At 38.9% G+C, this 27,873-nt stretch overlaps 1 protein-coding gene and 1 pseudogene across 1 annotated transcript; both read left to right on the forward strand.

Moving 5' to 3' along the window:
- The first annotated feature begins 3,104 nt into the window (after positions 1-3,104).
- On the forward strand, positions 3,105-8,928 carry LOC120290915 (annotated as a pseudogene).
- Positions 8,929-14,710: 5,782 nt separating this feature from the next.
- Positions 14,711-16,383, forward strand: LOC104433052 (vacuolar iron transporter 1-like). Its single transcript, XM_010045677.3, is given in 5 exon segments — positions 14,711-15,028; positions 15,404-15,489; positions 15,599-15,688; positions 15,691-15,712; positions 15,810-16,383. Coding segments are annotated over 5 exon segments (735 nt in total). The 5' UTR covers positions 14,711-14,789; the 3' UTR covers positions 16,108-16,383.
- The last annotated feature ends 11,490 nt before the right edge of the window (positions 16,384-27,873 follow it).

Raw genomic sequence — 27,873 nt, forward strand, 5'->3', positions numbered from 1 at the left:
GATCGCGCGATCGACTCCGAAGCCGCATTTCCTCTGAACTCCTTCAAACCATGGTAGGTTCGGTGTCTTTCAACTCGGAGCTCTCCTCTTTGGAATCAACCTCGAAAGACGAACCGAACACGACTCCGACACCGAGACCTCCTGCAACAGCTTCGGCAACTCCGCCTTCGTCCTCCTCCTCCTCCTCCCGTCGTCGCTTGCACGACGACCTCGTCGCTCTCCTAAACTCGCAATCGCCGCCTCCGACAGCATCGGATCGCCTCTTCCGAGTGCTCGCGCTCGCGCGCTCTTCTTCTCCTTCTTCGCGTCCGCCGTCCCGACGGAGACCTCGCCGTCAAGTAGCTGGAATCGACGGAAGCGGAGACGGCGGAGTTGCGCGAGAAGCAAGGAGAGGGGAGAACTGAGACCGCCTCCTCTGAGGAAGCTTCGACCGGAGCATCCTGTGTGTCCGCAAGTGCGGCGGCGGCGGCGGCTGCATCATTTTCCGGCGGTTCCTATCCGGTTCCGGCTCCCACCGTCGTCCGGTGAACTTCGTCGAACTAGTTCGAAGCTTGGAGACGGTGCCGTTGTGAGTTGATGACGGAGGAATTTCGTGAAGTGATCGCAGTGTGGCGAGGAGGAGCAGAAGAAGAAGAAGAAGGAGAATGGGAGGAGTGCGTGGGTTTAACCACGTCGTGAAGGGACACGTGTAGTGTATCGCTCCGCATCATCTCCTGCTACTGAACTGCGGATCGGTCATAGCCGTTGATGTGATCCATGATCATCGCGCGGCCCACTGGCTCGGCCATGGGCCCCACACAGATAATGAGAATTGTTCAGGAACCGAGAGTATTTATGGGCTGGTTTCCCTTCCTTTTTTGGAAAAATAGGTTAGTTTTTGGTCTATATATATATATATGTATATATTTTACGTTTACCGGGCAGTTATCGAGTTTTTGAAGTGGCGAAAAAGTCTCTTTTGTCAGTCAGAATGCTCACGGTGGCAGTGCTGCAATTTCCGCCAACGTGAAGGGCAAAAGATTTGCATGTGAGATGGTCGGCCTCGCCTTTTCGTCGGAACACTAGGCGGCACAAGAGCCACAATGGTGATGGAAGAGGGTGAGCGACAACTCTAATTGTTATTTAAAATTAGATTGGGACTAATCGGTTTAATTAGTTGACTTTAATGGAATGGTCGAAAGTTTTGATCATATTTGATATTGACTTGATTCAATTCATCAAATCAATGAACCGAATCAAAACATGTTAATTTCTTGTTGCCTCTTAGACTTGAGCCTTTAAAGGGCTAAATAAAAAGAAAAGAAAGAAGGAGGGAATAATTCGGGATTCGACCCTTTAGCCTCAAGAATCCAATAAATTCATTCAAAACATATAATCTAGCTTTAGCTAAAGAATAAACACATAATCTATCAAGAGGTAAAATCAATTTTACTTGATGCTTTGACATTTCACATGATCAATCGAGAAATTGGCAATCATGCTAAAGCTTTTCTATATCTTTTTTTTTTACGGTACCAAATTAAAAATACATCACCCACCGATGGGTAGTTGAGTTAGTTGGGCTTTGAGCACTTTACTACGAGGTCCCAAAATTGAAATCTTCAGTCATTCTTCTAACACGTCTTAGCCGAGGATTATGGTAGTGGAGTTACGTGCTAACTTTCCTGAGGTATTGATGTTTGGTCTAAGGTGCGCACGTGCGTTGTATGCAGTATGGTTTATACCAATTAGCATAAGTGAAAGGCGGATCCAGCGGATCCTCGGTTATCAAAAAAAAATTAAAATATATCAATGCAATCGTGAATAAAGAATATAGGATAAAACATGAGGCGAATTTTTAGGTTTTTGTAACATCAAAACATTCTAATGAGAGAAAAAAATTATAATTAGACTTTGTTTGTTTTGTAAAAATTAATGATTTAGAAAGAAAATTGAAAACAACCACTTGTATCTAGACCCGTTAAAATGGTCATAAACCAATTTCTTAATCCATATGGATATTACATGAGTTATTAATAGATTAATTATATTGAGTAAATGGGTCATAAATTGATTTACAATTTACTTAGATCTAATTCACTTTTATAATTTATAATTCTATCTTTTAATCTCTTGCTTTCACTGGATCTCATACTTACTTTGCAATATGGATAGAGTTGGAAATGGGTTGGATTAGGTTGGAAACGATTGAGATATGTGTCGAATCGAAATTGGGTCAAGTATAAGTTATTAGATTTGTATTGCGTAAAAATAAGCAAAAACGTGTTAAATTGATTAATTTAGATGAAACATTAATGACCGGACCTAATCCATTAGTTTGATGAGCTTTTAAATTATATCGCTTGTAATAATTTATCGAAATAAATTTATATAAAAATATTTTTAAATCCATTTATTTTTATAAACAATATAAATAGTCATATTTTGAAAAATGCATTTCAAATCATTTATTTTACAGCAAACCAAATGGATCCATTTAATGAAATAATGATATTCACATGATGCAGATTGGAAAAAGTCTAATTTAAAATCGCCTTTTTCTGCATTAAACTTGTCGCCGCTATTTTTCTGTTAATTGGAGTTCCATCTGAACTGATGATACTCTCGTCCCATCCTCGCGTTCATCTTCATCCCCAAGCCAAAAAAAAAAAAAAAAATCGTTCGCCGATAAGGACTCGCCCCCGAAGTTGCCAAAGCTGTCGCGCGTTCTCTTTCCTCTCGCGATTCCACACTAGCCGATTCCGCTGTTCGGCTCGAACGCTACCTGCCATTCAACCGCAAGAAACCACGACGACGACGCGGCGCTGTTCGGGGGGTCACTGAGCTCCGCACCCTCCGTCGCCTCGGAAGACGAGATTTCTAGGTCGAAATCCGCCTCGGAAGACGAGATTTCTAGGCCGAATCGCCGCTCGTGCGAGGGAATCTGCGGGTTCGACCTCGCGCTGATCGTTCCCTGGGGGGATGATCGCGATCGATCGGTGCGTCGTCGCGGTCCGATTTCGAACTCTTTTGACTCGGGGTTCGTTGTTTGTTTCTCCGGTTTTTCTTGTTTGCTCCGGCTAATTCCGTGTTCGATGATCGGGGATAATCGTGTCTAGGGTTTGAATTCGACGCGGTAATGGGCTTGTCGTCGGTCGCGAGCAACAGCGAGGGCATGCAGCTGTGCATCTTCGACCTGCGGAGAGGGCAAACGAGGGCAGGAGCTGGACAAGATCCTGTTCTTTTACCCGCCGATCTGCCCTTCTCCACTCAGCTCTCCGTCATTGGCCTCAGCGAGGCCTCATTACCTTCACCAGGTTGGCGACGGATCCTTTGAATTCTGGCATAAGCCGACGTTAGAAGTATACGAGCGCCGACTTTGTCATTTCAGTTGCTGAGTGCTTTTCTGGTCGTTGAAAGTTCGTTCATTTCGTCTGTTTCTTGGATCTGTCGGTTTAGTGGAGTGAGCTTGTCTTGTGTTTGTTCTTGGTGGGGTCAAGGATTTTCTCTCCAGAGGCTGCATGCGAGGTCATCGAAGCGGAGAGGCACTCTCATGTGTTCTTCGAGGCGGAACCAGATATTTGGATGGTCGTGGTGCGTTCTCTGTTCAATCTCTTATGCTCCAGTATTTGAAAGCTTCGATGTCTTCTTTCTTTTCCCTTTAATTATATACTTTTCTTCGTATTTCGTAAGATTGTTGAGAAAAACAAGGAAGCGGAAGCGATTTGGAGAGTTGAAGGATTGAGAAAGGTCCTAAAGGAAGTCCACTCTCTTTTCTTGATGTTCCACGGGTCTATAAGATCATTGCTTGAGAAGGAACCAGCTGCAGGATCGGTCAGATCTCAGTTGTACATATTCATCATGGATTATCTTAGTGGTGAGTTCTTGTGAAAGTATTTTGACTGTACTAACATTCTTAATTTAATGTGCAATTCTTTCTTGGCATCGTTTTATCTATAATTAGTTCAAAGTATTTCATCGTAAGTCACTAATTGTCAGCATTTGAAAAAGCGGTCTCCATTGGATTACTGCTGCTGGGGTAATGCGAAGTTTGCTCTATCAAATGGTCACCTTTGATTTCTGCTACTCCACTTGTGCTGAAGCTGCTGTTTCTGGCACCTCACACGTAAAATTTTCTCTTTGAGGCAGATTTTCTCTCTTCGAAGAAACTCCAATTACCATCATTCCGTGATTCTTTGAAGGGAGCGTGCGACTGGCAGATGCTAACTGTAGGACGTGAGGCTGCAATAGAAGTTCAGGTAGGTTTTGTATGATTTTCTCATTGCATGGTTCTCTGGGGGAATGTAGATGCCAGTTTGACATGATTCTTATTGATATGGTGTGCCAATACTTTCTCATTTCCAATCATGATGCACTGTTGGGAATTATAGGGCCTTCTCAATGCACTGAAAATTGGGCAGCTCCTGTAATGCTTGGTTATTTTTGCAATTTTGCTATGCATACATTTCCGATGGTGGATTCTATCAAATAATTATACTACTGTTTTGTCAGTCACTTGTCAGGGTTGTAGAATCGTGCACTGGAAGCCAGTCAAGCCACTCGTTGCTCTTGTTTCAGGACCTTCTAGTTTCTACGACACTTTCTCCAGTATGTTTTAGTTGTAAAGTTCATGTCAATTTTCTGTTTTTCCATAATCCATATATATATATTTTTTGCAGCTTTTTTTGTCTTAAATTTGTGAGATGGTTTACAGTAAATTTCTATCTTAACCTATCTCTCATCATTCTCCTTTTTCTCAGGATGACACCATCAATCTATTTACATATGCTGTTCTAAGATTGACCCCTCGTGCTCTCTCTGCGGGGTTAAGTTCCTGGTCCTATCTACGTAAGGGAAGTGCTGCATCCACTGCCGTGACAGGGCCTACTATGGGAAGCGCAACTTTCTCTTTCCAGAACCTTTCCATGGTTCACGTGGTACCTCCGCAGGTGATGATCACAGTCATGCCGTGAGACCTCTGCAGCATGACAGGTGGTCCAAAGGAAGGGATGGTTTTCTTATCACAGATATCTGGCAAGCTGAGCCTGCGAGCTTAGTTTCTGTCACCCCATCAATTTGGCTCCAGCAGACTGAAGAGAAAATGTCTCTGTGCTTATCAACACAAGAGCCTTTACCTTTATCCTTCTGATTCCTGTGTCCTCTGTTATTAATGGGGAACAAGGCATTTTGGCAGTGAAGCAGCTAGTTCTTGAACATGTTAGTCCTCCACTGATGTCTGTTTTAGCTGTTGTTCTTATACCCTATACTTTTATATCTTTTATATAAATAATGGGTAGGTAGCATTTTAAGGTTAACTTGTATTTTGATAAGCTTTTTAGGATGGCATAGCTAATCTATCAAATTAGTGGTAATTACTGACATTAACATTATTTCACTTTTTCATATTTCGGTGGCTCATCCTTGTTCATGGATGGACACTTTCTAGCGCTGTCTTATGTACTAATTAATTATTGTCAATTGCCCATCATTCTTGTGTAGGCGCCACTCTATATTTAGGTGTTTAAATTATGAGTATCGAATTCTAGTACTACTGAGTCCTTTCTGTTCATGCTTTGTAAACTAAGCATCTAACATATCTGTGATTCTGACTTTCTGCTATTGAAACTTTGAAGTTCAGAGCCCCATAAGTCCTCCTAGTTTGTGTTGAGTTAATGTTGTTATCAAGAGGTATAATGATTGTATACACTGACATGCTGCATTGGACTGTGTGATCCCGTTGCACTTGTGTATGCCTTCCCATACACCATCATATTCATATTCTTCCATGATAGACAAAGCTGGACATTGTAAAGAAACCATGATGTTCTTACCGACTTATTTGGTTTTGTACTTTCTTCACGAATCATTCTCTGCAAATGGCATGGTCACCTTACTTAAATGCCCTTTGTGTTATTATTGAATGTGATTTGACTTTTTTGAACTTGTGGTGGCTGATTTGGAATCTTTCAGCAAGGATTAGATATAAGTTGCAGGAAAAGTACTTGAATTATCTGTCTTTTACTCCTTAGAGAATTCTCAGCGTCAGGACTTTTTGCTCTTTCAATTTATTGAGCACTGGAGCATAATTTGATATGTATCTTTTATTGATGTTACTTTCCATGGGTGCTGTAGGTTGTGTTTGCAATTGCATTCCGTCATATTCTAGAATTCTGAGCTCTAGGTAAATTTTAATAGAGTGAGGAAAATGCTGAAAATGACAAAAATCATCTTGAATCTTCATGTTGGTCTCAAAGACCATTCCTTTGGGAATTAGAGAATTCATGCCTTTCTTATTGGTGCTGACTCTGATATGTCAGTTGATTCGTGGATGACTTCTTTGTATGATTATTCTCCAGTTTCTTCACTGAGAAGGAGAGGCCACCAGAAAAGGATCGATGAGAATCTAAAGCATTTACATTTAGTGATTTTCCTTAATGCTGCTAGTCCGCCTATCAAAGGCTTAAGAAAGCTTCTTACTTTCATCTATGTACCATATTTGACTTCCTACTCACCATCTGTATACTAAATTAAATTTTTTTCCGGAATTGTCAGGCGTCATTGAAGATGTTGAAAGTTGAAGAAAAGCTCTCAAAAGGATGGGGTGGTGAGAATGCGTACCATGTCAGTGGTTACCGTTATTTGCTTGTAGATGGTGACAGAAACTTATCCAGGGCTTCACCGCCAGGCAAAGTTGCTACATTGACAAAGGTCAATTGCTGTAACTGTTTATTTTTATGTATGGTCAATTTGTTGAAGATAACTTTACCTTTTAGAGGCTTGCCTTGCTGATAACAAATATAATCTCTTCCTGGACTACTTAGACTATCATCTGGAGCCCTAGTTCCCTATAAAGGGCATGACTCAGGTAGTTGCATCAATAGATCATCAGTATACAGAGTGCTTGGTGAGCTATATATAATGATGCAAGGTCCATGTTCTTGTTCTAAGTAACCATATCACGATGTCTCTTCCACAGTACCATATTTAATCCAACTTTAAACTTCCTTTGGATCATAAGCAATTTGCGTATGTAACTTTGGTGAACAAAGACTGGAGTCTGCACCATCAAGAGATTGCAGTTCAGTTAGTTAATTCTTGACGTGTTCTCTTACAGCCAATTTGTCATGGGACTACTTATGATCATCATAAGAACTAAATAATTTTTTTTTTATGTAAGCAATTTATGGACCCTCTGCCACGGTACCAGATCTAATACAATTTTAAGTTCCTTTTGGATCTTACGCTATTTATGTTCTTGGTGTGAGCTTTGGTGACGATAAGGTAGTCTGCAAAATAATCTATTCTAAGTAAGAAAATCGTCCTAGTGGGATTGCAATTCAATTAGCTAAGTCATGAAGGTCCTATTAGCTCCTTAACCATTAGCGCATCTGCGTTATATGGCATGCCCATTTAGCTAGCATGAATAGCTTTTTGTTTTTCCTTTTTATCTTTTTGGGAGGGAAGTAGCTACTTAACTATTATCATATCTACTTTTATGTTGCATGTGCCCATTTAGCAGCAGGAATATGCCTTTTCTTTTTTCCCCTTTTTTGTTAAATTTTTTAGAGGAGGATGGGGGATTATGAAGTTAAGTTCCTTTTTTTCCCAGTGGCAATTTTGCAAGCTGGAATTCTGGCCCTCTTACATGTATGTGTTGCATGCTTCAGAATTGAATTGCAATTCACAAAGCTAGAATTGTTTGAGATTTGCAGGATTCATTGCTTGCTTTGAGTAAGCTCAGAGAAGAGGTTGACATTGAAAAAGCAGGGCAAAATGGGATAATGACGGTCATGAGAAAGATCTCGAAATATGCACTAGGGCTAGAAACAATGCATGGGTTATCTCTCAAGTTACAAGGGGAAAAGAACTGTACATGGTTCTTGAAAATGCCAATGAGACCCTTCTTTATGCCTCTGATGCTGTTCAGAAGTTCAGCAACAGGTAGTCTCCTATGTTTTCTTTGAAATTGTGCTTTGCCTTCATGTTGGTGGACATATAATCCCGAGATTGGTTTCTTGAAAATTGTCAGAGGAGTTCTAATGAGAATAATATAGCTTTTTTACATAAGCCAAAAAGGGGAAACTCTTCCCTTTTCGTCTAGTTTTTGCTAATCTCATTCTCTTTTAGGTGTTCTCCAACTATTTCTGAAAACTTGGATTAAATCTCCTAATTTCTTTTTTTGGTCGGAATTAAATCTCCTAATGCAACTGAACTTCTTGTATGGGCATTTTTTCCATTGATGTTCTCAAAAAGTAGGAACTTCTCATGACATCTCATTTGTTGGTTTCCTGATTATAACGGAATTTTACTTGTTCCCATCTGAGTTTACTCTTTATCTTGGCTCTTTTGACAATTTTTCAGATGACTGAAGAAAGTTAACTTAAAAATATGTGTCCTTAGCCATCTGTTTGTATATAAACCAGGTACTGCAATGGAGCCTTCTCCTTGGATTAAGAACTTCGGTCTGCACATTTGGAGCAATTTTAGCAGAATGATGTGCGAAATTATAAATATCCCTTGTTTCTACCATTTACTTGGAGAGCAGATGCAAGGCACAGGTGCCCCTTCTCTGTACATCACTCTCACTTCACTGTGGCATGGAAAAAGCTGATCATTGTAACTTGCTTTGTTCCCATCTTATTGTGCTATAAAATTTTGGCCGTTATGCTTTTAGGGGTTGGGATTCTTATCCTGAACAGGTCATGTTGAATTCGTTTGGACTGTGACCCTGAGGACACATTATTGTACTTTTCCCAGATGAAGGGGTCACAGTGTATTTGAGCTATAGGAGGCATTGGTATATCTTTCACCCAATCTTCACGGTGTTTACTGTTTAGTTTCAGTAGCCTCATCACCTTCTGTGACACCTTTATGTAAAAGTTTTTGGTTCTTCTATGTGAATATCTCCTCAGTGAAACGAAAATTGCATAGATTGGATTGGATGTGAAATGTCTTGAAATGCATGATGACAGCTGTAGCCACCAGATGGGACACCAAATCACGTCATGTACAGACTTCAGTAATTGTCTTATCCGTGGGTGGAGATGAGAAAGAATAATTCTACATTCGTCCGAACGTGCATAATTAGGCCACAAGTTGATGAATGAACTTCCTGGACGCATATCCATTGCCATGGGGTACGGCGATTTTTTTTTTTGTTGTTGTTATTTCTTCCCTCGATAATACAGATAAACTTAGGGGCTATGGATGCCTTTGAAGTGCTCGATTTTTTAAGTAATACTGTTCAGAGTTGGTTTGATGTGATCTGTCTGCTCCGCAACATTCGTTTCCGAGGTAAGATGCCAGAGCAATCGTGAATGTGAGGATGGATTGACGTGGAAATAAATGGGTGAGTTTCCCACTCCCCTATTTGCCTGTATACCCACTTCTTTCATTGATGCGATTCTCACTTGAACTTGAAGAGAAGACGCTCTGTGTAACATTAAAGAAAATGGCACTTTCTCAGATTTGCTGTAGGCATATACATTATCAGAAAGGCAGGAACCACCAAAAGGGGCTATCTAGATATGGAGGGACTGCTATCCCAGTTATTTAACTTGATGGGACAAAATCAAAGAAGAAATTTCAGTTCCAACCAAGCGTGGGAAGAGAGAGATCTTCTTCTTTTACCTTCAATTTGTAAAGATGACTATCCGTGAAATTCATATTCGCTCTTTAAAATTCGGAAGGTAATTGTCAATGATATGCCTATGCAATGTTCTCTCGATGCACATAACCTGAATAAGAACGTCATTACCTGAAATAAATATGTCTTGTGCTTGAATTATTTTAGGCATTTTCACGTTAAATAAAAATTCAAAACTCCCGAATTCTTGAGGGAAAACATAAATGTACAATAATGAAGAAAAAAATGTTGTTTTAAATTCACGCGGAGCGACTAAGAAACAAGAAAAGGGGATCAGGCATGCTCGATTCCTGTAGCTTTCCAGTGAAGGGGGCATCTGGTCTGGAAAAGGACGAATCGCACGCCGCATGCGGTCCAATACTTTACGAGTTTCCCAGCAAATAGCAGTCTCTTTTTTCGCTGTACGTCTCTCTTTAATCAATGCGGGTGCGTGTGGCCGACACATGGGTCAATCATTATGGTCGGATGAAATGGACCCAATCATTAATTTATAAGCAAAAGGATTATCTCATGGAGTACTTATTCGGACCAAAGGTCCCAAAAAGACAAAAGTACAGACAGGTTTTCCAGTTCATAATTTCCCCCGCGGCCTTGCCTCGTGCGAAAGTCCCTAGACTTTAAGCACCGATGGATTCACGTGACTGATTCCATATGATACAATATGATACGATAGAATCAATATAATTTGGCTCTGATTGATCCTTTGAATACGTTCTGTATTTTTTGGATTCTTTATTTGTAAATTTTTGTAATTTCTTCATTTCACTTACTTATCAGAAATCTCACTTTACAAATTATTAATATGACATGACATTTTAGAAGCTGAATAAAATTTAATCTCGATTTCACGAAATGAGAATACAAAACGATGCTAATTTCAATTCACTTTGTATTTTTATGCATATCATCGACTTTGCGAGCCCAATCAAGGACTTTTCCTCGGATCAATACACGTTTGTGAACCCATTTGATTTAGACTAATTTTCAATGCTTTCTCCTTTTTACTTTGGATGCGTAAAATTATACATGAAAAAAAGAAAAAGAAAGACTATATCGAAATCATTCAAACGAAGAGATTAGAAAGAACATGTGAAATCGGTCATATTTCTATCATTTGATGCAAAATTTTTTGTATTTAGATGAAATTTTCAGATTTTAAATCTACATCTTGTTGGATTCATGCAATGCTTGATATATGTTATGGACTTCGTAAACGACTTAACATTTGAAGAGGAATGTTTTTATATCCGAATGAATCATCCGAGACTTCGATCGGAATCTTATCCGCTTGACCAGGCTGGTAAATGTATATTGTGGACCTACCTAAAAAGCCTAAAGGTGGCTTGCATATGCAACTTGATACATTGAATTTGGACCTACAAAATGGCGTTAGCATCATGGAAAAATAGCAATTTTTATTTTATTTTATTGTGGATGAGGGCCTGTGTTTGACACACGCCCGAAAGTGACACGTGAAACCGATCATTGCGAATCCGACCTAGGGGAGCCGACGAAAGCAATGCTAAAACCCTAAGCTTTGCAGATCTTTTTCAACCTGAAAGGGAAATATAACATTATGTTATCTCCATACTTTGGCAGGACAAGGCAAGTGGTGAAGATGCCGTTCACATTCGGGATAGTTGTCCTCAAAACCCTTAAGCCCACGTTTACTTATCCAATCATGAACTTTTTAAACATATCAATTTAGTTTTAAATTTTTTGATTATTTATGAATTTAGTCATTCTAGCTAAATTTGATTGGAATTCATAGATATGAGCGCTAATTGGCTTACATGGTAAGATCGGCATTAGCGTGGACAGTTTTTGAATTTAAAAAAAAAAAAAATCTGATTTTTTTCCTTTTTTTTTTTTTTTCCTTTTCTTTTCATCGGTGGTTAGTGATGATCGGCCTCGCTTGCCTGGGTAGGGGCGAGGGCAAACCTTGCCAAATCGGGTAAGGGCAATCCTCTCCAAGCGAGGCTAGCCCTCGTTAGCCATTACTTGTGGTTGATGGCTAACAACTAGTGGGAAAATTATCCAAAAAGTTTTAAACTTATTGCGGTTTCTTAATTCATCTAAACTTTTTAATTTTATCAATTGAATCTAAACCTTTTCATTTCTTGCCGATTCAGTTCATCCGGTCAATTTTGGTCGAAAAATGCGCGTGGACAGCGGCAGATGCCACGTAGGAGTCGCCGATCTTAACATGGATAATTTTTAATAATATATATTTTTATATTTTTTGATTTTTTTGAATTTTTATTTTCTGTTTTTTCCTTCTTCTTTTTTTCTTTTTTTCTTTTGGCTTTTTCCTTGGCCTTTTCCGGTGGCCGGCCACCGGAAAAGGCCAAAAAAAAAAGGAAAAACAGAAAATAAAAATAAAACATTCAGAAAATATTAAAAATTAGTAAAATATTATTAAAAATTGTTCACATTAGTGGCGGCATCCATGTGGCACCGCCGACGTCCACGTTAGCATTTTTCAGCCAAAGTTAAAAGGTTTAGAACTGAATTGACAAAACCGCAATAGGTTTATAACTTTTTGGACAATTTTCCCAGCAACTAGCCTTTGACAAATTAGTGAATTATTATTTTTTTCTTTTAATGTTGGAAACTTCTCACTCATAGGAACTAGAAGAAGAAAAAGTCGAGATAGACTCCAGAATCGGACCGGTTGGGTTGGTCCTCGGTTTTACAAACTGAAAATTGATCCTACCCAATCTGATTTCAAATTTGAGGATGGGAACGGACTTACCTAAAATCGACCATACCTACTTAGCACAACAAAATACCTTTGGATGGGAAGGTGTGTGTGTCAGACACACGCCCACTAAAGCTTTCCCCGGGAGACAAGTCGTAGGAAACGACGAAATTGAGCCAACGGCCAAAGTGAGTGAAGATAGCTTTTTCAAAAAGAAGAGAATCGCCAATCCACGGCGGCCGAATGTGGAAGAAGACAATGTGCACTCATCGCCATCGAGCTCGCACCTACCCTACTCGTTTTTCTTCATCATGGAATCCCCACAGAAAACTTTCTTAATGTGCGACCGGACAAACCCGTTCACATTCAAAATTGTTAATTTGGGCTTTTTTATGGTTAATTAATTTTTTTTAGAAATTCAATGCCCATTAAAGCTGATAACGCATGCTGTAAAGGAATATCAAGGAAAGGTAAATCATACCTACCACTAATTTCAATAAATACGTATTCCATGCTTAATCAATAAAATTCAATTTTCACGTACTGATTATAAATTTGCTTATATAATAGTCACTAATTGCTTTAGCTTTAGCTTGTACGCGTGTTCAAATCTAAAGGTCATTTGAGAAGATTAACTCCTTTTAATAGCCTTGGTCGAACACAAACTCATAATGATGATTACTTATCTCGATGTACCTTTTTATTAAAAAAGTAAAATAATGGTGGACTTATTTGATGAGCTATGAGTGGATCTTTTGGAGCGTTTAGAAGAGCATTTGCTCAAAATCTTTGTATAAATACAAAGGGCTTTAGCCTAAAGGGAGTTTATAAAATGCAAATCATGTTTGGTAAACCCAATTTGCACAAAGGAATTTAGTAAAAAAAAGAAAATCAAAACAAACAAAAATTGCAAACTCTCAGCCCACTAAGGCGAAAGACACTAAGGCACGAACAGTGTGCCTTAGCTCTGACAAAGCAGTAGCTGCCGCCCTCACCAATGTCACATGATCTCAAGCAAGCCATATCAGGACTAGAGGCGAAGCAGACAAAGAAGACAAAGCAACAATGGACAAAAGCAATAGGTATCGCCCTTGCCCCCACGCAACTCTAGGCGAGGCGACCCTAGAGTCGCGCCGCCTCATGCGATGGGCAAGCTGAGGTGCCAAATCCAAGAACAGCAACAGGTAGGATTTGGGAACAACGGCAAGCCGAAGCGCAACACTTGAGACACAAACTCTTGGCGACCGTCAGCGAGCCTCGGCTATTGTCGACGACCCTTGACGGTCCTCAATTTTCCACATCTTGCCTTGACCTTCTAGATCTGGCAAGCCTCAGCGACCTTGATTCTTCAGATCTCGCATCGACCCTCCAAATTTGAGCTGATCAACTTGCGATTGTCGACTGCTGAACCTTAAAGACACTCTCGGCGACCGTCCTTAGCAGTCATCCCTCGATGACTGGAATTTAGAGGGTAGTGCCCTTTGGTTCAAAGGGACAGATGATGAACAGTGGGAGAGTGATGAACGATGTCAATATTCAGAGGTAAAAAAGGCATACAAAAAGTTGGTGAGGGCAAAATTCAATTAAAATTTTTCCACAATTTTGGGCTCTAGCATTCTGAAAATACTGAAATGTCCAATGCTGATCTCTAGTAGCCTTGAGAAATAGACCTTTAAAGAACATTGGAAATGCATTGCATTTCCCGAACGAGCTTCCAAATTTCTTCATCAAACAATTAGCATTTGCACAACTACTTTCATAGGTCAAAAGGACTTGGGGAAGATATTCCAAAACATACAACTAAACTTTCTTTTCGCTTTAGGCCATGTAACGAAAAACCTCGAAAACTCTCCATCCTTCTGTCAACTAATGCTAAGTAGTCTTTTTATTATTAGTAAATAAAGTAAAACGACACGATTAGTACAATTATTTCCTTTGAGCATTATTATAAGAATTTCATACTCACTACGAATATTTGGGTTATGGTCATTCATTCCATTGCAGTTACGTGAATCTCACCATTGCAACCTCATCAAAGTGTCAAAAGGTCAGGAACTCTCTCTGTTCACGAGGCAGCAAATACTCAACACACAATTTGGCAAAAGATCTTCTTAGGGCATGATTTGAACGTGTCACCTCACGAAGACATTGCGATTCCTTTTAGCACTGGGCTGCCACGCTTGGTGGTGCCAACGCTAACTAGTTGCTCATCATCAATTGTCTGTACTTTTCGCATTATGCGTCTTCGATGATTGAAGGGTTTATATGTATAAATTTATCAAAAGGCGTGACTCTGTCTATTTTGTCATTTTCTTCATAAAACCACGTTCTTTTCCTATAAATACGGCCCCAAAACCATCAGCAGCTTCATCCCATTGCCCAAAAAGAGTTCAGCTTTCTCTCTGAAGTCTACATTCTCTCTATTCTTTTTCTATATTAATATAGCTTTATAGTGGTCCGTCAATGGCGGAAAGTGGGCGTGTAGACCTAGAGAAGCAGAGGCTGCTTCTGGGAGACCATGAGGAGAAGCACTTCATGTCCAGCGAGGTTGTCCGGGACATCATCATTGGCGTCTCCGACGGCCTCACCGTCCCTTTCGCACTCGCTGCCGGCTTGTCCGGGGCTCAAGTGAAGTCACGCATCATCCTCATCGCCGGGATTGCCGAAGTTGTGGCCGGCGCTATTTCTATGGGACTTGGAGGGTAATTATGATTATACTAAATATGTTCATTATGGCGCAATTTCAGGAGTTCGTTCATAGTGGGCTTTCTTTGTGAAGACATCGCTGGAGAGAGAGTTTCCAATCCTTAACCTTCATTCTGCTTTGCTAATATTTGAATATCGTCGGGAAGAAATATTAAGATATGTAGTAATTAGTACATAAAAAATTGATTCGGAATATCACTTGACACTCGTGTTAAAATAAATTTCAAGATGGCGGTGATAAATTTAGCTCACATAAAACCAAAGTGTTTAATTTATGAGTTGGCGGATGACCCATGTAGATTTCTTTTTTTAAAAATATCATCACTTGCATCAACTAATTCTAGCTCTGAAAATAATTATATCCCACGCAGGTATCTAGCGGCAAAGAGCGAAGCTGATCATTATGCGAGGGAGCTCAAGAGAGAGCAAGAAGAGATCGTCAATGTCCCTGACATAGGTCCTTCTCTCTCCCCCACGGCTTTCATCTTTATTGCTTTGATTCTACTGTAAGTTCTTTGGGTAAAGGAATGATAGATTGAGCTAATCTTCCGAACATCAAATTGCAGAGGCCGCTGAGATCGCAGAGATCCTCTCGCAGTACGGCGTGGAGCCACATGAGTACGAGCCCGTAGTGAATGCTTTGAGGAGGAATCCCCAAAATGGCTAGATTTCATGATGAAGTAATCTCATTTTGTCAGTTCATCTAAAGAATTTATAAACCTCGTCCTGGATATCCTAATTAACATCACGAGGCAACACGTCGTGAACTTGATTCAGGTTCGAGCTTGGGCTTGAGGAGCCGGACCCGCTGAGAGCCCTGTGGAGTGCGATCACGATAGCGCTTTCATATGCCGTGGGCGGGATGGTGCCGTTGTCGCCGTACGTGATCCTACCGATTGCGCAACATGCCCTGATCGCGTCGGTTGTAGTGACCATACTCGCCTTGCTCGTCTTTGGGTTCATCAAGGGCTACTTCACCGGGAATCAACCCTTCAAGAGTGCTTTCCAAACCGCTCTAATCGGCGCGGTTGCATCTGCCGCTGCTTTCAGCATAGCTAAACTCTTTAGGGCATGAACTCATCCTCTCTTTTCGCTTCTTCCGGGTTCTGTTTTGGGTCAATAAAGTTAGTTTGTAGTTTACATTAGCGTCTCTCGCTTCCTTTGGTTTGGTATGGGGGACAAAATTGCCTCTTCATGATCTTCACCCACTTTGTCTGTCATGCTTAGAGATTATAGTTGAGTTGTGCTAAATTCCTGTTCTTGCTATGGGGGTGACGATATTGTTGTAATATAGTTAAAAGCTACATGATATATAAACAATGGCAAGATAATAAAGGAACTACTTCAATTTTTTCTTGAGTCATATATCATTCATGACCCAATGAATAGTCTATATTTTACTATGGCATCACCAAACCTTTCAAACTATTCCATCTCCACCATTGCATTCAAATTCCAACATCTAGTCCATGTATATTGGGTGTGACTCCACCCATAAATAAATCTTCAACTTTGGCAGCCAATTTAGTCTAAAACTTTTCAATTACGATAATTTAATCTTGAACATTTTAACGATTTGTCAATGTAATCATTTAGACCAATTTTAAATGAAAGTTGCTTATGTGAATGTCCATTGTCCTACGTGGCGTGGCCGACGTTGGTAATGACAATTTTTTTTTTTTTACTATTAAAAACTAGTGAGGGTCTCGGCAAGTAGCTAGTGGGCCCCCTCGACCGTTAACAGTAAAAAATAATAAAAAAGAATAGAAAAAAGAAAATAAAAAATAGAACAAAGCATAATAAATAATAAAATGAAAATTGTCAGTGGGAGCACCAGTAGTGCCATGTAGGCCAACCGATGTCCACATCAGCATTTTTCAGCCAAAATTAGTCGAAATCATTATATTAAAATCATTAAAACTTTAAAACTAAATTAACACAACCGAAAGATTTAAGAATAAATTATCCACTGATTTGGTGAGAGCATCCTTGCTTGAGGCTAGAGAAGGAAAAAAAGAAAATAAACTAGATTAGTGCATCAGCGATTTCCGACCAAAATTGATTAGAATGATAAATGACATGACAAATTGTTAGAAGGTTTAAGACTAAATTAACAAATTATCGAAATGTTTAGGACTAAATTGGCATAACTGGATTTGATTCAAGTTAGATATGGGTCACTAAATTTGTATCGCATATATGGATAAAAATAAATTAAATGGGTTAATTTGAGTCACATCATTTTCGTCTCGGCCTGACCTACCTGTTTGACAGACCTAGTCCTCACTCTCATAGCTCTGCTCATCTTTGGCTACGCCAAGAGCCATTTCACTAGTAATAAGCTCTTCCAAAGCGCCCTGCGAACCGCGCTCATCGACGCCTCGCCTCCGCAGCCGCTTTCGGCCAAGGCTGTTCAGGCAAAATAAGTAGGGGTGTTTTGGGTTTGCCATCATAAGATCATGCTTCGTGTAATAAGACTCGAGTAATGGGAAAATACAACTCTGCTCTCGTCGAACGTCCATAATTACACCCTGAACTAGCAAATGAACTCCATTCAAGCGTATATCCGTTGCCTCGGGATTGGACGATTTGTTTTGTTATTTCTTCCCTCGATGACGCAGATAAACCGAAGGGCTGCGGATGCCTTTCAAATGCTCATTTTAATTTTGTTCATTTCACGGAAAATAACTTTCATAAAAATATTTTTCGAATTGTCCAATGTTTATTTAACAGAAAATGAACTAGTCAAGGAAAATGTTTTCACCTATTGGAAAACACCTTCAAAAGTGGGGAAACATAACTTCTTTCACCTCACTTTCTTTCACTAAACACATTTTCATTTCATTTTTACGTTTTCTTTTTCTTTTTATTTATTTAAAAATTGAGTTTTTAATTTTCTTTTCTTTCTTTTCTTCTTTGGCCTTGACTAGTTGCTGGCGGCTGCAACAATGGCTAGCGACCAACTACAGGCTAGCTCGAGCCCTATTGGCACATGATCTAGCAAAGCCGAGCTCGCCAACTTTAGACAAGTTCGATTTTGCCAAATTAGGCAAGGCTAGAGCTCACCAATGGCCATTCCCTGGTCATCATCATGGTTGGCAAATCGGCCAAGGTCGAAGAAGAAGAGAAAGAAAGAAAGAAAGGAAAATATATATTTTTAAAAAATGAAATAATAATAAAGTATTTAAAATAAGTGCATGTAGGAAATTATTTTCCTTACCAAATGGCATAAAATATGTTATACTTTTCCTAAAAAATGGCTTCCGGAAAATAATTTTCAGAAACACCACATTTTCTGTGAAATGAATAGAGCTTTCGTGCCATGACTTGAAAAATTGAATTTGGCCTATTCTTTCTTATTATTGCTGATAAAAGTTGATCAGATGGGGGTTCTTCAGTTCTCAAATTTTCTTGGGAACGTACATCATCAGAAAGGCAGAAGAAACCTCCGAGCCGGGGCCATCTAAGTTATTTAAAAGGGGCATTGCCATCCAGTTATTGACTGATTGAACTGCGTCCACGGCGGCAAGTTCTTGCCTGGATCCGGGGTCCATTGATGGCTGTAATCTGTTTGGGTTCGTGGACACAGATGCTTGCAAGACTTACTCGTCCCTCGCCGATACACGCTTTGGACATATCATGAAAACATTAGAAGAAGCGGACTCTAATAAAAGTCTCTTCTTTCTTCTACTGATGAAGGGTGGATAGTCATGCATATTTAGTCTAAGCCTCTAAGTTTGGGAGAAAAGAAAAATGTGACAAAAAAGCAGGATCCTGGTTTACAATTTCAAGCCTCAAAAGTTGAAAGGAAGAATTGTATTGCGGAGTTGGTGGGGGTACTTTGAAAAGTGTGGTTAATACCACGCTCGATATCGGACAAAATATAATAAAGTAGAAAAAGAAAACAAAAGGAGCAAAAAATATATGACACTTTATACTTAGTTTTGATGGTAATTTAGCGTGCTTTTTAAAATGACAGGATTGATGGGCGTTTGTTTTATGATCATGGATATTGATAATCACGCTATTTACTATTTCTCGCCCTCCTTTTACGAAAGCCGTGCAGCAGTATCTGGAAGTGGATTCTTGATTGAAGCATTTAATATATAAATATGTGTGCGTGTTTCTTATTTGGTTATTTGGTTCGTCTTAAAATTTTGCTCTTCTAGAACATTTGAAAATGAAAATAAAAAGAGTTCAGAAAAGTTTCGGAAAACCGTGAAAAATGTATATGCGAATCCATACGTTGATACTTCAATAAAAATTATGGGTCAGACATATGTCGTTGAGATGTTTTAGGGGTTACTATTCGTTAGGAATGGCTAATGCAAATTGACTTAAAAAAGAGGGGGATCGAGACACATGTCATGGGGCGTGTGGTGACCAATAATTTTGAGCTTGCCAGCAGATCATGCCCTCTTTTTTCTGGCCTCGTACGTCTCTTTATTAAATTAGGGTGCGTGTGGACGGCACACGGTTCCATCATTAACGTTGGATGAGAAGGACCGAAGCATTAATTAACACACCATCCAACAAATAGAAAGAAGAAAGATAACTTAATTAGCACTACTGAGGGTCGATGGTGGCCATCCCGGCCTTGCTACGTGCCAAAATCCTAAAGACTTTAAGCATCGGCATATTCATATCGCGCTCGTCATGACTTGATACGGCTTGATAAGAATAAACACGACAAATTGGTGTGATTTGATCCTGGTCGATCCTTCAGTTAAGTCCTACGTATCGTGTATTCATTACATGCAATTTTTGTAGTTTCATCATTCCATGCAATTTCTTCAGAAAATCTTATCTAACAATTGTTTGTGGGGCATGACATTTCAAAACTAAATACGGTTTGATCTCACTTTCATGGAAATGGGAATTGAAAAATACACGTTAGTTTTGCTTCGGTTGAGTATCATTGATTTTATAAGCTCAGTCAAGCACAATTTTCTTTTGACTAATACAGACCGATTCAATTAGAAACTCAACTAGTTTTTGATGTTTTCCAATTCTTTTTTCTCTCTCAGATGCGTGAAGATTCCATTGAGAGGTCATCAATATATTTACAAACTACGTATGCAACTTAAAGCCAATTATCTCTGTTGTCAAATATAAATAATTTCATGTTTAGATCAATTGCCAAGATTATGATCAGCATTGAATCCAATAAAGGAGGGTTGGCAAATATATTGTCATGGACCTACCTAAGGATGGCTTCATTATGACTTCCTATACATTGAATTGGACCTATGAAAATGGTACGATCCAATGGAAAAATGCTTTGATGCGGATGTGTCCAGTGGGTGACACATGCCTGAAAGTGATTGGCGAAACCGGCAATCACGATGTGTGCGAACTAAGAATGACAACGCAAAGGCAGAACAGAATCGCCTTAGCCTTTGAAGCTTTTTTCAACGTGAAAGGCAAATATATCATTATACTATCTCCACATCTTCGCAGGCCAAAGGCAAGTGGGAAGATACCCTTTCACATCCATTTCGTCAAACATAATGCAAGCAAAGCTTGACCCGTATATCGAACTAATCTCCCACATATCCCAAGCTATTCACATCAATTTCCAGTAATTTGCACGAACTAAAAATTTTACAATTTGCGATTTTCCTTCTATGATAAAAAAAAAAAAAAAGTTGGATGTAAATGTGGCACGAATTTATCCGGAGAACACAAGGCGAGAGGGCTTTCAAATAGATGAATTTGTATTAATCTGACAGTATTAAGCGGGTGTCGGACACACGCCCCAAAGCTTCACGGGAATCAGATTGGATCGGTCGGTCCCCCAACATTCAGAAAGGACAAACCCCAGAGCAAACACTCGACATCGATTTAAGCTTAAAAGAAAGAAAGGAGAAGAAACTGAAAGGATTTTAGTAATTGGTCATCGAGCAGCTTTTTAAAAGAAAACAAAGTGGACCCATGGCCATCGACCGCACACCTACTTTTGTTTTATCGTGGAATCTCCTCAGGAGCTCTCTCTTAATATGCGACCGGACAACACACTTTCCATCCTTCAGAAAAGATTAATTAATGTCGTCTGATGGTTAATTTTTCTGGTAATTCATTGTCCACTAAGACTGTAATGGGACATTTTAAAGGAATATTTTAGAGAAGGTAATTCGTACCTAATAGATTCTGGACATGTCCATGTTTTAAGGCCGCTGTTTAAACCCAAAGAAGAAAAAAAAAATAGCCAATTATTTGTAATGAGTATATAACGGAGCCCAATCGATTGAACGAGATTGGTTAATTAAAATGATTTGAATCATGGGAAAATTGACAATCGTGCGATGTGGACATCAACGGCTATATGGACATCAGCAACTATGCAATATCAATACTGATGTCGAGGTATCAATGTTGAAAAGCAATCGAGAAGTGTTTGACAGACAGCATGATTTGTCAACGGAGCACCATCGGATCGGCTATCTTAAAATTTGACTACATCTTGGGCATAAAAGAGAAGAACACATGGACTAAGATGTCGAATGGAGGTACCGATACCGCATGACAGTTGAGCATGGCATTGATCTTGGAAGTTGTAACTTTTTGTAAATAATGATTGCCAACGCACTAATAGCACGCCAAGGTTTCCGTTGAAACAATGCGACCATCACTAAAGACTCAAATTTCCAATATGCTTAATAACTTTAATTTCTAATGTTTTCATTTCCAGCGTTTACTTTTATCATCCGAGCATTTTATTTTTATCTTTGAACATGCCAAACACTTTCCCCTCCAAAATCGTTGTAAATTCCATTTTATAAAAACCGAGAACCATCTTTTCAGTGAAAGAATTTTTTTCTATTTGGTAAATACTTATTTTTGGTGAAACGTCTTTTTGGCTAAGTAAGAAGAGCCTGCCAATCCCACGGGTGCAAATCCTTCTTTGCACACAGCAATGAAAGTGTCCTTCTCTTTTCGTTTCTTTCAGCTTAATAAGACTCTTGTTTCTCTTGGTTTGATATAAGGAGCAAAATTGCCTCTTCATGATCTTCACCACCTAGTTTGTATGAAATGCTTTGATATTATAGTTGAGTGGTGATAAACTGCTATTCTTGTTATGGGGTGACAATATTGTTGTAATATAGTCAAAAGCTACAAGATACATATAAGAAATGGAAAGATAATATGGGAACTGCTTCAAATTTTTCTCGAATCATATATGTTTCATGTCCAAATGATTAATCTTTATTTTCCTATGGCATAACCAAACCTTTCAAACTAATTAATTTCACCATTGCATTCAAATTAAAACATCTAGCCCATGTATATCGGGTGAGACTCCACCCATAGATAAGGGGAAAAATTGTCCAAAAAATCTTAAACCTATCATACATTGACTAAATCAGTTTTAAACTTTTTAATTGTACCAATCTAACTTTAAACTTTTTGACAATTTGTTAATATTCTGATTAATTTTGGATTGAAATCTTTGATGTGGATGCTAGTTATCCTACGTGACACGGTTGATGCTGATAATAACATTTTTTTTATTTGTCATTTTTGAAATTTTCTTTTTATTTTCTCTTTTTTATTTTATTTTTTTTACTATTAAGGATCGACGGGGTCACTGAGCCTCGGCTCGTGGCCGATGGGGGTCACCGGCCCTAGCAGTAAAAAAAAAGAAGAAAAGAAAATAAAAATAAAAAAATAAATAATAATAATAATAATAATAATAATAATAATAATAATAATAATAATAATAATAATAATAATAATAATAATAATAATAATAATAATAATAATAATAATAATAATAATAATAATAATAATAATAATAATGATGCAAAAATCATCCACCTTAGCACCGTATATATCAACAACTTTTTTTTCAAAATTAATTAGAATGAGTACATCAACAAATTATTAAAAAGTTTAATTAAAATATACAATACTAAATTAGCCATCGTAATAGGTTTAGAAATTTTGTACAATTATCATAAAGTGACACAATATACATAATAACATGACAAACCAAAAGTGACATGAGGGTCAAAATATGGCATTCTGCAAATACACAACTCGACATGGCTAGAAAACCCAATTGTAACATAAGAACACCAATTGCCAGTCCTATATACATTGTGCTCAGGCATTAAATTTCTTTTCTAGAAAACAAAGAAATTTCATGAATAGAGAAACAGTGAGGAAGATCACGCAATCACTGCGACCACTTTTATGGAAATAAAAACAATATCTAACTTTCTAACATCTACAATCAAATGGATAGGAAAATGTCTCTCGTCACGCATGACCATAAAAAATGAAAAGAATGCGTGCAACAAAACTAAAGAATACTATAATAATCTTTTAACTCTCCTTCATGCGACTGTTTATCAAATTAACTCCACACATGTAAGTTAAAAATGGTAGAAACTCCCATCATGAAGTTTAAATTCATAAACAAAGGGACGGTACATAAAAGAACGATCAAACTCTTGAGAGAAGCCACGTGAGTCAATTACAAAGGCAAGAGAAGAGGTGCCATATGAATTTTCATGTGGCACGCTCCAGCATTATCCTAAAATGGCTAATGGTCATAATCTAATTTGTGTACATAGTCAACAATCGCCAATTAGCGGTGAAGGGGTCGCATGTTTTACATAGTATCATGAGTTTGATTCACAGAATGAACAAACTTCGTAACAGCTCGTGCTACGTTGTCTAGCTACGGTATACCATATGCAGGGGGTCAGATACTAGAACCGATATCAAAATTTCAAGTCTAGAAATTACAAGATTTGACAAATGGGTATTGGCAGCCGCGCATCAAAGTACGAACTCACCATCATGGAAGTTGCTCGCGGGAGCACTTTGGCACCTTTGGAAAGCTCGAAATGATTTTGTCCTTCAATCCCGAAGGCCAGACCTGAACAAGAATTACAAGAGATGGAACCCAGAGGCTGTAAAACGAGCAAAAAGGAGAGGCGATGAACCTGTACAGGGGACGCCTCCAAGAATTGGAGCCTTGAAGTTCTATATTGACGGACCTATACTCGGAGGAGAACTGGAAGGAGCCATAGCTGGGATCTGCTGCGATTTTTTCAGGGAAAACTGTCGCCGGATTTGCCAAACAGGCGTGCGCGTCCTCTGCAGAAAGCGTCGAAGCCCTCTAGCCCTCAAAGAAGCTATCGCGTACTTGAAAGACCACTACATGGAATTTCATTCCAGAGAATCAGAGTGTTAATTTTCATTGATATTATTATTACTCTTTTTTCTCTTTCCTTATTTTTCTCCTTTACTGAAATAAGAAGAGAAAAAAAAAAGAAGGAACTGTCCATTGTTCTGTAAAGGATCTAGTAACGGCAGATATACTCATATTGGTGGCATTATTGCGGCTGTGATCAAGGAAGCATTAACCAAACACACCTCTAGAAAGATTAGAAGTGTTCAGAGCTGTAATTGTATGTACTTGTAAAGAACTTAAACGAGAGAACAGTATGATAATATGATCTGAGGAGGGAAACCGATCTAAGCGCGGAGATAGAGACTGAAATCTGCCCATGGGATGTTCGAGCTGTGATAGGAGACTGTAGAAGAAGTTTGGGCCATTTCAAGACCACTGCTATGACCCACTGCTTGTGAGAAGCAAATCGAGTAGCAATTGAATTGCGAAAAAACCCAACCCAAGAGGAGCCCTTCCTCCTAATTGGATATGTAGAGACCCCAGCCCAACCCTCGTGGGACCTTGTATGTTCCAGAAACCAACAACTATGCTCCAATGATGATGCTTACTGAATGAAGGATTTCTTCTTCTTCTTTTTAACGAATAAATAAATAAAGTTGATACCGTGGCAGAAATCATATGTTTCAAATTAACTCATAAGTCTCCTCTCCAGTCGATGGGGAAAAGGTAATTAAATCACTCTAGCCAATCAGTTGCGAAATCGTGCCAAGAAAAGGGGTGGAGAAGCTTCTTGGATTCTAATGTCTTCTTTGACCCCTTTTCTGGGATTTCCTGCGTGGGTTTGCTTTATCCTCCAGAAACAGCTCATTGCTCATGACTAATCATAATTACTAATCTTAAACTATGGTAATTAGCATGTTCTCTGCCGTAGGTGCGGCGAGGCACGTACTTTGAGAAGAATGCACCTGCATACGTTCTTTAGCCTCCAAGACTAGTGCTATCCGGTTTCAGGAACCGGAAGCCGGTTTGATTCGCAATTCTAAAATTTAGAATTGGTGCGAACTGGACCGATTTCTAGTTCCAAATGAAGAGCTACCTGGGAACCAAACCAACTTTGGAACTGATTTCATAAAGTCTAAAAATTCTAATCTTTCTCTTTGCATCTTTTTCTCCACCTCTCTCTTTTTCTCCATTCTCTCTAATCTCAGTTAAGCACTTCACAACTCTCACTCTTACTCGTGACTCATCCTTCTTATTGCTCGCTCGTAGCTCGCCCTTGCTCATTCAAGCCTAGCAACCTTTGCTTGTTCCTGACTGACCTCTGCTCGCTTGTTCATCATATTATTTTGCTGCAAAAAATGAAACACAAAACAAGGAACAAAAGATAAATGGGTTCTTGTATAGATCTTGAAACCGCAACGAAATAACACAGTAGATCGCAGAGTCGGCTCCAAGATAAATAAGTTAGATTTCAGGTTCCAAAACTAGGAACCGGTTCTTCTAGGCTGGAAGCTACCTACTCTAAAACCTATCACCCCCAAGATCCATTGCAAAATTCATGCCTCGCTGCTACGAAAGAAAAGGGGTGGAGAAACTTCTTTGACTCCCTTTCGGGGATAACGTGCGTGAGTGTGTTTTTTTTAATATTCCCGAAACTGGCCAGTGCTCATAACCAATCATAATTACTAATCTTAAACTATGGTAATTAGCATGTTGCCTGAAGCAGGTGCGGTGGCGGACGTGTTTAGAGAAGCAAACGCACGTGCAGACGTTGTTTTAGCCTTAAAAACCGTTCACGTCTTTCTAACCTTAGCGAGGAAGCTACTTGCAAATTTTAATTCCGTCACAAATTTCCTTGGAATTAATTTCTATTTAAACTACTCTTGCCAGCACGCATCCATGGATATGATTTACATCAACACGTGGTTATTCAATATCCAAACTTTGGTCACAATACACAGGCCATCACCATTAGGATAAGAAAAAAAATGAATTAAATCAAAACATATCGGTAAACTCCACATCTACGTCGAAAAGTGTAATTTAAGGTCGTCACTTAAATGATTTTCCAAAATGCTCTATAGATAACAGCTGGCATTGTTCACCTAAAGGACTTGACCGGACCTATCCAACCAATTTCACCACATCCCCCATTTTATTTATGCTGAAAACAATTTATTTATTTTTTCCATTTTACAGTAGTTGATACTCTAAAGTTTAAAACCTTGCGAAGGAATGAGGACTTCTTTCGAATTTCGTCGCTGATTATTTTCATTTAATTGCTAGAAGTGGGCTTTGGACTTGGGTTGTGATGTTGGCGTTGGTCAATGGGCATTGCTTCTTTTGCTTCTTGTTAACCGAGCTGCGGCTTTTTGGGCCACAACCCTCATCACTCCGATCCGATCTGACGTAGATTATATATAAATCTCTCGTTCCCCGCTGCATGCAAAATCGGCACGACAACACCAAAACCATTTTGGACTTTGCGATCGGATGAGACCCGTGGTGGCCACACGCTCGGTCGACAACGCATGCCGGACAAACCAAACCGCCTCGAGAGTCTCCGTATCGTTCCGCTGATCAGTGATGTCGGGACATTAATGAAACGACAAAATTCCATTTAGAACCCTTGCCCTTGCCGTGATGTACTTTTGCAGCGTCTGTCCCGGTCGTAGATCCCATCTATTGGGATCATTGATTACGAGAATCTGACGTAAAAAATTTTCATGATTCGCAATTCTAATGATTCACCCGACGTGTTACTTGAGTCCACGGTTATGAGTAACTCACTCAAGAAGCGAAAAGAGTAATAAAAATGAAGCAACGCTTCGTCGAAATAATTAAAGTGATACCGATAAAATTTGAAAATTGAACAACAGCTTATTTGATTTGATTCGAACAGTAATATTTATGCAATGGAAGCATAATTAATGACCTTTAATGAATGCTCTAAAGATATTACTTTTCTTAACGAGATACTTATGTTATTTTACAATTTCATAATATCGGCGCCGTTCCCCATTTGAACAACTCTTTGACTAGTTTAGCCTCCGAAAGCTAATTTCAATAAGGCTTGCTTCCAAGTAGTGTTATTTCATATCATTTGCACACTTCCCTTGAGAAAACTAATTTATACAGTTCTCATTGCCTGACAATATACTTTTACATTTCAACATAATCAAATTAAAAATTGATTACGACATCGCACCCTCTTCAACGATTTTACTTTGAAAAATCTATTGGTAACGATTTTGGTTTCTATTAAGAATGATTGGGTGACATGGCTCACTGTCAATCATCAAATTTATATTTGCTAGAAGGGATCATTTTCATGAAACGATTAACTTTGAACCACCCACATAGATTATCATCGACTATTGTGGCATAGACCGGATGATTGTATTTGGGACTTTGGAAGGCTTGAAGATGGGTGTGGTTAGTGAATGTGTTGGTAAAAACCCCAGTTTGGCTTAATATGTATGAGACTGGGAAAGAAAATCCATATGATGTCTGTGATTTCTCTTATGATTTGTAAACTTATTTTAAGCAAATTAAATTTTAAAAAACCCCCATATAATGTCCTTGCCATAGCAAATTTAATTCAATTATATGAAGTTGGCCAATGAAGCCTTCGTTATTGTTTAATGGTAATGTCGGGTCTTACCCATTCTATCCCAATCCTTAATTAACATACCC

Source organism: Eucalyptus grandis, chromosome 2 (genome assembly GCF_016545825.1).
Source record: "Eucalyptus grandis isolate ANBG69807.140 chromosome 2, ASM1654582v1, whole genome shotgun sequence".
In the NCBI taxonomy this organism is placed as follows: Eukaryota; Viridiplantae; Streptophyta; class Magnoliopsida; order Myrtales; family Myrtaceae; genus Eucalyptus; species Eucalyptus grandis.